The 10,710-nt window shown below is 40.8% G+C and overlaps 1 protein-coding gene across 2 annotated transcripts in view; it reads right to left on the bottom strand.

Annotated features, from left to right (window-relative positions):
- The window catches only part of ACAA2 (acetyl-CoA acyltransferase 2), a 31,270-nt gene that overhangs the window by 5,352 nt on the left and 15,208 nt on the right, over window positions 1–10,710 (bottom strand). For both annotated transcript variants that reach the window (XM_040478862.1, XM_040478863.1), the window contains 4 exons: window positions 8,478–8,594; window positions 6,992–7,139; window positions 4,608–4,783; window positions 3,672–3,801 (listed from right to left, as the gene is read on the bottom strand). In XM_040478862.1, the coding sequence (XP_040334796.1) occupies window positions 3,672–3,801; window positions 4,608–4,783; window positions 6,992–7,139; window positions 8,478–8,594 (571 nt within the window). The remainder of the gene's footprint in view (window positions 1–3,671; window positions 3,802–4,607; window positions 4,784–6,991; window positions 7,140–8,477; window positions 8,595–10,710) is intronic.

The following is a 10,710-nucleotide window of genomic DNA, read 5'->3' as shown; positions in this document are numbered from 1 at the left end:
TATCTATCTATCTATCTATCTATCTATCTATCTATCTATCTATCTATCTGGTATGTTCTGCTGAGTTCAAGTAGTCAAATATCCCGCAACAAGTTTCATAAATATACCTAAGGTAAATGAGAAATCAGTTTGTATGAGAAGCATAATGCAATCTAAATATAACGTAACTTGTTTTGTCACCTAGTTAAAATGTTGTTTGGACAACAGTGTGCTTATTGGTTGAGGGCACCCAGTTAGCGCTTTTCAATTTGAAGAACCAGTTTTGCGCCTTAGCACAGAACCTAGTTCCAGATTCTCTTTGTATCTCTAAGGCCCCAAAGCAGGATGGACAGTCAACAGGAAAGCATGTTTTCCAGCATGGTCAGGGATGAAGCATCCTGTGAAAGACACTCAGAACTAAAAGCTGAGGATGTGACACCCACCATCCTACATACTTCCTTGCCTTCATATCCATATTAGGGATGACTCGATATGTTGTTAACTTAGAATCATTACACTATCCTGGGCCGCAACTTGAGTTTTAAAGGATGTTCCCATCCTTTAAACACTGTTATTTACCGGGACTCAGGAAGTTATAGTATTCTCATTGGGAAAAGGAGATCTCATTTCTAGGCCTACCACTAAATAGCTATGTGTCCTTGGGTACCTTTTTTGGGCTACAAGCTTCTCATCAGAAGTGCTCTGAATTGGTTTTTAACATTTTTCTTTTTAACCACTGGAATCCTTTCTACAAATAAAGCCCAATAAAAGATAAAGCCAGAGCTGCTACAGCTAAAGAGGTTCCAAGCTTCACCCACTATTGCCATCACTGGCGAGTTCCAGGGAGCACTGTCTTTCCATATGTGTCCTTCCTTGGAGCCATTACTGTTCTTTCTCGGTCCTGGCTTTTCCCCTTTTTCTGGGTCAGTAGCTACTCTACAGTGCTAAGGATTGCTTGATGTTGGAGAACTGCATAACTGAGGAAACTATTCTTAGAAACTGGATTGATGAGTCAGTCCCCACCACTCAATAACGGCTCTCCCTGGCTTATTCATCTGGTGCCATTTCATGTAGTTAACTTGTTTAATCCCATATGACAACCAATAGACAGCTGTTTAGGTGAAGGGACATTTGACACTGTGGGGCATTCGGTACATATGCATCTGTTCAAGCCCTGAAGGGGGAAAGAATCAAGCCTTCCACAATGGTATTTGTTGTACCACAGGGCCAACATTCAGACCCTGGAAGAGAACGAAGGAAAATTTATTTTTTTTTTTGCTGACTATATTAATGTAACAGAACCTAGTAAAAATTGAGGTTAAACTGAAAAAGAACTACAAAATAACTACTTACCTATATCAGATAGATTTGACTGATCATCAAAGCCACCTAGGTACACTTAAAAAAAAAAGCCATACTCCCAGGCTCCACCCTGGAAGTACTGAACAAAATCTTTCGAGGTGGGATTACAGGCAGATTTTGATGATCACTTGGGGTTGGGAACCACTGTTCTAGACACTGAAATGATAAATGCCATACCAATACACAGATGTTTAAGTTTTTAAGCTACCTTCCATCTCTAAAACAAAAGCTGATGTTTTGTTGATAGCGAGTAGCTGAAAGCTAATAAGCTTTTAAACCTGTAACATAGAAAAAATGGACTTTTTTTTAAAGTTTATTTATTTGAGAGAGAGAGAGAGTGCAAGCAGGGGAGGGGCAGAGAGAATCCCAAGCAACCTCTGCACTGTGAGCATAGAGCCTGATGTGGGGCTCAAACTCATGAAACTGTGAGATCAAGACCTGAGCCGAAAGAGAGTCAGAAGCCTAACCGACTGAGCCGCCCAGGTGCCCCCCCGCCCCCGCAAACAGATGTTTACACAGCTTAAAGTTTAGTTAAAGTAATCTGAAGCACAGTGAAAGCCGACAAAGTATGGACATGCCAGCTTTCTTTTTTAGGAATTCTGTAGAGAGAAATCTCCGAAGGACATGGCAGCAAACACGGTTGGGTATTAACTCAGTCCCAATCAGCGTACTGGAATTACTCAGGTAGAAGCTTGAGGTTCACACTGAAGGACCTCTGGGAATGCAGGTCACAACAGGTCAACCTCCCTCTAGCGTGGGACCTACTTCAAAAATTGATTAGTTGAAGAAGGCCTAATTAAGTTCATAGCAAAATCTCTGGGCCTATCAAGAATCTGAACATAGCCCTGGCATAGGCTTTTCTTTGGGGTATGAGGGTACAGGTGGGACACATCAAAGCCTCTGGGCATGAATGTTTTTGTAAGTGAGGCCCCTCATCAGTTCTGAGGATGACAGGAACTACTACAGTCAGCATCAGCTGCGGTTCCTGGAGTGTATCCAGTGAAAAGCTTTTCGTTCCCCTAATTCATATTTTTCAAGCCAAGAAAGAGTATACAGTTGGCTCTTTAACAACATAAGTTTGAACTGTGTGGATCCACTCACAGGCATATTTTTTTGATAAACATAGTAGAGTACTATAAATGCATTTTGTCAATAACATTTCCTTTTCTCTAGTTTATCGTAAGATTACAGTATTTACTACATATAAAATATGTGTTAACAGTTTATGTTATTGGTAAGGCTTCTGGGCAACAGTAGGCTATTGTAGTTAAGTTTTGGGGGAATTGAAAGTTATACTCGGATTTTGGCTACATGACAGCTGGCGCCCCTAACCCCCACGTTGTTCAAGGGTCAACTGTACACGTTTGTAGGGGTTCTGCTAATCTTTGCCAAGTGAGATACACTGTAATTCTTCATTTTCCTATTAAGGCCCAGCTGAGCCGGGTGGGCATGACTTTGACTTCCTGAGACAACACGGTGAGAAGAGCACTTGAATTAGAGAGGCCCGGTTCTCATCCTGGCTCCATCATTTACTGGTCTGGAACTTTACAAGACAACCTCCCTAAGTTTCAATTTTCTCATTCACAAAGGGGTTGTGGGAAGAAGAAATGAGATATACTAGTGACCACATGCAGAACAGCCAGCATTCAGGAATCTCTGTTTCACCCCAGGATCTCTCCCCCATCGCGTGTTCTCTCATCTTGTCCCCACCTTGTAATTCTTCTCTGTTCTATTCTGGGTGTTAGTTTTAAAGATCTCAAATGGCAATGGAATACTACTTGGCAATGAGAAAGAATGAAATATGGCCTTTTATAGCAACGTGGATGGAACTGGAGAGTGTTATGCTAAGTGAAATAAGTCATACAGAGAAAGAGAGATACCATATGTTTTCACTCTTATGTGGATCCTGAGAAACTTAACAGAAGACCATGGGGGAGGGGAAGAGGGAAAAAAGTTACAGAGAGGGAAGGAGGCCAACCATAAGAGGCTCTTAAAAACTGAGAATAAACTGAGGGTTGGTGGGGGGTGGGAGGGAGGGGAAAGTGGGTGATGGGCATTGAGGTGTTGTCTGGAAACCAATTTGACAATGAATTTCATATTAATAAATACATAAATAAATAAATATCTCAAATGGACAGTAAGACATGATTAACCGCCCACAAGAGTCTGTACAGTCTTGGTTTTCCTACTGTGCCTGGCACCATTTTTCATGAAGATTAGTTGTTTAAATGACTGATTACCAATCTCCTTTTCTCCACAAGTGACCTTGATTTGGCTACTGTTTAAGGTATCTGAATGTCAGAGAAGAGTCCATTTCACTGCAAACTTACCAATACCCATGATAGAGGGATCGCATCCAGACGCAAAATAGCCCACAATTCTTGCGAGTGGTGTGAAGTTATGTTTTTTAACGGCATCTTCACTAGCTATGATAACAGCTCCAGCACCATCGGATATCCCCTTGGAAACAAAAACAGAAGATTAATTAGAGGGCAAGAGGATTCAGTTAATTATGATCTGAACTAACGGGGTAATGTTAGGATTATGGTAATACAGAGGAAGCAGCACCACAATTTGGGGGATAGCAAGTAGTGCCCGCAGTGCTCGGGTGGGCCGGAGACTGACTGCGGCACAGAATGCCACTTTCACCGACGGAAAACAGGAAACGGTGGCAAGAGGAGCTTATATCCAGATGTGGGGAGAGGTAAGAAATCTGATGAGCTGTATGCATCAGGGAAAAAACAAAACATGAACACAGGTAGATTTCCTTCCAGATTCCTCAGATAATAGTCTGAAAGAACCAAGAAATTGGAAGAGTATTATATGAGAGCACCTAGTTAAAATATTTTGGTTTGGACCATGAAAACCCCAATTAGCAGAATATGAACACTACTAATTTTTTTTTTCAAATTTTTAAAGTTTTTTTATTTTGAGAGAGCTAGTGGGGGGAGGGGTGGGGGGGGAGAGAGAGAGAGAGAGAGAGAGAGAGAGAGAGAGAGAGAGAGAGAGAATCCCAAGAAGGCTCCTTGCTGACAGCACAGAGACTGACGTGGGGCTTGAACTCACAAACTGTGAGATCATGACCTGAGCCGAAACCATGAGTCAGACGATTAACCGACTGAGCCACCCAGGTGCCCCTATGAACACTACTAATTTAAGCTAAATTACTAAAGACTAGTATGAAAAGTATCTAAAAGACACCTCACGATTACTCTGCACTGAACACAATAAGAAGAGTTCGAGAGTGCAAGTTACGTGCCACCTACCGACGCATTCCCTGCAGTAACGGTTCCTTCCTTCTTGAATACTGGAGGCAGTTTATTTAACTGCTCCAGGGTTGTTTGGGGCCGCGCATGCTCATCTACCTGCATCATCTGTTTCCCCTTCTTAGTCTTCACCTCAATTGGTACCATCTCATTATTAAAGTAGCCAGCATCATTAGCTGAAATAGGAGACCATCATAAGAATGGGAAAAAAAAGATGATATAAGAAATGAAATCAAACACATCCTTCAATGTAACTTCTGGTCTCCCCTTTCCTCACAGCCCTACTTTAAAATAAGCCTTTACTACATGTACAACTGACCTTGCCTGTCGGAGGATTTAATGTACTGCCATGAATCTATACAAATGCATTCTGCATCTTTTTTACCTTATAATTTTTGACCTTTTTTACTACAATTTGTTTTTACAAGGTACTGCTAGATTGTTAGCAGTCCTGGTCTGTTAGCTACAGGTATAATAGCACTAAGTAAATTTAAGTCTTATTTAAACTTCTCTGAGTTGAGAAGTAATTTAAAAGGTACCAAGTTGTACAACAATAATTATTGTACACTTAAAAATATGCTAAGAGGGTAGATCTTACGTTCAGTGTTTAGCACAGGAAGAAAAAAGAAGTGGTCTCTAAAAGAAGTGAGCCAAGAAACCCGGAACTGACATGTAGTGACAAGCAACCTGAAGAAACGATATGAGCTATTACTGACACAGTTCCAAGTGTAACAGCTTACCTACTTCCATCTCCACTGACTCGAACGGACTACAGTAATCTGACGCGTCAGAAATAAGGATAAGCAGGGAGTGATACCACCTTAAGTGTGAAATCACTTTATAGCAGGCTAAAACACTTCCCATATTTGGATTTCACAACTCTATTAGGGAAAAAAGGGAAGGCAAACGTTTTTTATCTCCATTGTACAGATGCTCAGTGAATACAGGACTGAGGTCAGATAACTTCTATGTGGCCAAGGCAGAGAGAGAACTGATGACTCTTGACCTCTGGACCAACACCTTTGCACTTTGAACGTGCCACCGAAAAACACAGAGAATGAATTGGCTGGCATCAGCTCCAGCCCACTCCTCCCGCTGAAATGCTAAGATGGACTTCATGCTCACTATTCTAGGTACGTAACATCCCTAAATAAGAGTTTCTGCTCGTCTGTAACAGTTTATTTCAAAAACTTTTTTCAGGAGACTCTCAAACTTCTTCAACTCACCATCCTTATGAAACACTGCTGGCAGGGTACCCGCTTTGGGCTGGCCTGGCAGCAGCGTGGAATGTTATACCAAGGACGCTGTAGCTCTGGCTGTGGGGTAGTGTGCTGTGTCTTCCAGTTGGGTGCAGAGATGCTCAATTAGGAACGGGAGGAGGAAGGCACAAAAGGATACCCAGTGGGTCCTTTCCAAACATTATCGTCCCCTCCCTGTGAGTAGGATATGCCTCACAGAGGAAAACATCCTCTGTCCCGGCAGCCCCTGTGACCCTTCATCTCTCACAGTGTATCAGAGCCCTCGGCGTTCTATTAACAACAGAACCAGTTCAGGACAAAATGCGAGCGTCTAGATAAGGTCAGTCAACAAGGCCACTTTTAAGTAGTATTACTGTATTGCAAAAGAGAAATTTCTGGTTAATTTTGCAATCATTAATAGAATACCTGACCATCTAAAAACAAAAGCATGAAGGAAAAATGTGATTTTCAAGAGGTGTAATTAAAAAAACATTTTTTAATGTCTCTCATTTTTGAGAGACAGAGAGAGTCAGAGTATGAGTGGGGGAGGGGCAGAGAGAGAGGGAGACAGAACCCAAAGCAGGCTCCAGGCTCAGAGCTGTCAGCACAGAGCCTGACGCGGGGCTCAAACTCACGGTCCACGAGATCATGACCTGAGTCAAAGTCGGACGCTTTACCAACTGAGCCGCCCAGGCGCCCATCTAAAGGTGTAATTTAAAACAAATATTATATGACCATTATCGTCTGAAATGAAAGAAATCTCTTCTATTTTTTTTTTTTTTTACGTTGACGTACAACTGACATGTAACGTTATATTAGTTTCAGGTCTACAACAGAATGACTCAACGTTCATATATACAGTGTGGCAAAACGAGCACCATGATAAGTCTAGTTAACATCTGTCCCCATACATAGCTACAACTTTTTCTTGTAATGACAACTTTTAAGATCTACTCTCTTAGCAACTTCAAATATGCAATACAGTATCGTTAACTATGGTCATGATGCTGCACATTACATACCCACGACTTATTTGACAACCTTTATTTTATGACTTCTTTTATTTTATAACCTTTGATGCACTTTACCCATTTCACCCACACCCATAGTTTTGTATAGATATTTATAATATCCAATTTCACTGACCAGCTTTCCACCTCTGCTGGGACTGCAGGGCGTATTTGTCACAGTCTTCTCTGCTTATGTTGTATTTCACAGCAAGATTCTCTGCAGTAATTGCCATGGGGAGTTGGACATGCTGATCTGTTAATCCTGACCACAGAATATCTTCCAGCTATTAAAAAGACATGCATAATAAAATGATTTGTTAAAGCATATCTTTTGAAAGTAATATGCTATAATGTCTTTACATTTAAATAATTAATAAGAGGAAAGTAAAATTACATTTCCTGACAGCATTTACTCCTATACATATTTGGTTCTGCGACATTTTAAAAAACACCCAATGTCATTATAAAATGCACACATTTCCCCCTCTCTCTAAACGTGGGGCACTAAAGAGAGGCAACGGTGCTAAATGTACAGGGAGAGAACACAGGAAGTCAACCTACAAGCAAAAATTACACCCTCAGGGCCACATTTGGAAGAAACCTAACACTGAGTTCTCATGCAATGTTGCCCTGTAGCCACCTTTGTGAAGCACGATTCTGAGCTCTGTAGACAAGCCTGCACGTGTCTGTGCCCTTTTCAACCCGTGCCTTCGATGACAGGGACAGCTTGTTCTATCAGTCACTGTGAAGTTGAAGAGACCTGGGACACGTAGGTTCTTGAGGAACAGAAAAAGTCGTTCCTTATTATCCAGTTAGTTGGTCTCTGGTAAGCATGCTCTTCTGTTCCTTCTAGACGGCCTCAGCGCCTTTGAGTCACCGACCTTTCTGAAGGCTGTCTCAAACATACTTCGTCTAAAATACTATCTCATATTTCCTAAGTCTTATCCCTTCCAACTTTCAAAAAGACCAGGTGAGGAACTGGCCTGAAGAGTGTAAATCTGTCATTACTGTTGGAAAATGCTAACAATATAGAATGTCACATGGGAGGGACAGCACACGATCATTCCTTATCAGCACTGTCATTCCCACGCCGTAGCTCTCAAAGATGTGAAGATCAGTTTTTGTCTGATTTAGGACAATATAATCTGTATTCAAAGAGAATGTTTAAAAAACAACAACAACAAAGAGAATGTTTTTTGTGATGAAGAAGTATCTATTCATTGGAGATTGCTTCAGAAATAAAACTTCCATAAATCACAGTAAAGATTTAATTACTGGGTTTCCCAATTATTCATGAGAAATTAATCAATTCAAGCTCTGCCTATCTTTTTGATCTGCCTCTTCCCTTCCTCCATTCTCCAAGTATTAATTCCACTACCAGAGGTGTGGGGAGATAAAGTCTATGTGTTTTTTTTTTTTTTTAATGTGGGTTAAAATGTCAAAACTAAAAACCAAACTGGGCTTTTGAAATAGTTTACAAATTTCAAATCATTCGTATCTTGTCGATCCCCTATTAAGGAAATTGGTTTCAAAATTTGTTTTCTCTCTCCCAACATGGTGTTATTAAAATTATTAGCGTAATGGCATGACAAAAAATTTTTAAACACTTTAATGGTTCCAACCTTGAGATCTGATCCCAACTTGGTTCCAAAACGCGCGTTTCTGACACAGTAGGGAGCCTGGCTCATGCTTTCAGTTCCTCCGCACAAGACAACTTCAGCATCCTTCACACAAATTTCCTATTTGAAAACAAATGAGCAACAAACAAAACCTTATATTGTGGCAGGAGTATGTATCAAGCAGTAAACTCCCAGTAAATCCAATGAGTTATGAATCCCAGTGTACCGTGCCTCAAAAGGAAATACTTGTAACTTGTAAGGCAAATGCTACAGCACCTATTCCCAAGACACAAGGGGAGAAAAAATTAACAGACTTCAACTGTTTGTACACAAGTGACAAATTCTACCTCTGTTTTGGCAAGGAATGGTAATTCTGAACCCAGTATAAATCTTGATAATCAGCAGAGATATTAATGCCTGGCATAACACAGATTGTAAGCCAATGATAAAGAACAAATCCTTTAAAAAGACAAATGTAGGGGCGCCGGGTGGCTCATTCGGTAAGTGTCCGACTTCAGCTCAGGTCATGATCTCACACTTCGTGGGTTCGAGCCCTGCGTCAGCCTCTGTGCTGACAGCTCAGAGCCTGGAGCCTGCTTCCCATTCTGTCTCTCCCTCTCTCTCTGCCCCTCCCCCACTCATGCTCTGTCTCTCTCTGTCTCAAAAATAAATAAACATTAAAAAAATTATTTTAAGACAGAAGTAGAATTTATCCTTATATTAATGGATGAGTCTGAAGCAGACCACAGATTTACAAGGAACAGGTTAACTGAGGGGGCTCATAAAAAGAAACCCATTTCATTCTTCTGGCTTTCCACTATTTGCATTTCTTAGAAAAGAAGCAAATAACAAGCTTCCATAGAGCCCAGTTTTCACAGTGACTGCTAGGAAAATCAGGATCACTGTTTCAGCTATATCATTATAGAAATAAATTAACTTGAAAACAATTTATTCATTACAATATGTGTCTTTCATTCTGTAAAAATATGAAGACATGGGCAAATAAAATTGCATTTCACTATATCCCTTTTCCCTTGTGCTCAAAGGAACAAATGCATTTGCCCAACTATCCCTTAAAAAGGAATATATTTATTTTCTTTTTTTAATTTAAATTTTAGTTAACATACAGTGCAATATTGGCTTCAGGAGAATTCAGTGATTCATCACTAACATTCAACACCCAGTGCTCATCACAAGTGCCCTCCTTAGTAGCCATCACCCATCCAGCCCATCCCCCACCCACCTCCCTCCATCAACCCTCAGTTTGTTCTCTATCATTTAGTCTCTTGTGGTTTGTTTCCCTCTCTCCTCCCAACTCCCCTCCACCACTTTCCATATGTTTATCTGTTTTGTTTCCTAAATTTCACACGAGTGAAATCATACAGTATTTGTCTTTCTCTGATTGACATATTACACTTAACATAATACATTCTAGCTCCATCCATGTCATTGCAAATGGCAAGATTTCATTCTTTCTGATGGCCGAGTAATATATATATACACCACATCTTCTTTATCCATTCATCAATGGATGGACATTTGGGTTCTCTCCATTGTTTGCCTATTGATAAACATTGGGGTACATGTACCCCTTTGAATCTGTATTTTTGTATGCTTTGGGCAAATAATAGTGCAATTGCTAGATCATCGGGTAGTTCTATTTTTAGTTTTTTGAGGAACCTCCATACTGTTTTCCAGAGTGGCTACACCAGTTTGCATTCCTACTGTCAGTGCAAGAGCGTTCCCCTTTCTCTACGTCTTCACCAACATCTATTGTTTCTTGTGTTGTTAATTTTAGCCATTCTGACAGATGTGAGATGGTATCTCCTCATGGTTTGGATTTGTACTTCCCTGATGATGAGTGATGTTGAGCATCTTTTCATGTGTCTATTAGCCATCTGGATATCTTCTTTGGAAAAGTGTCTATTCATGTCTTCTGCCAATTTTTTTTTCTTTTTTAAGTTTATTTGCTTGAGGGAGTGGGGGAGGGGCAGAGAGAGAGAGAAGAGAGAGAGGAGAGAGAGAGAGAGAGAGAGAGAGAGAGAGAGAGAGAGAGAGAGAGAATCCTAAACAGGCTCCACACAGTCAGTGCACAGCCCAACTCAGGGCTCAATCCCATGAACTGTGAGATCATGACCCGAGCCAGGTGCCTAACCAACTGAGCTGCCCAAGCATCCCCTGCCCATTTCTTACCAGGGTTATTTGTTTTCTGGGTGTTGAGTTTGACAAGTTCTTC

This window comes from Herpailurus yagouaroundi, unplaced genomic scaffold (assembly GCF_014898765.1).
Source record: "Herpailurus yagouaroundi ecotype Mexico unplaced genomic scaffold, PumYag 142, whole genome shotgun sequence".
NCBI classification, from domain to species: domain Eukaryota; kingdom Metazoa; phylum Chordata; class Mammalia; order Carnivora; family Felidae; genus Herpailurus; species Herpailurus yagouaroundi.
Note: the sequence above shows the minus strand (reverse complement) of the source record. Positions and strands in the feature narration are given on the sequence as shown.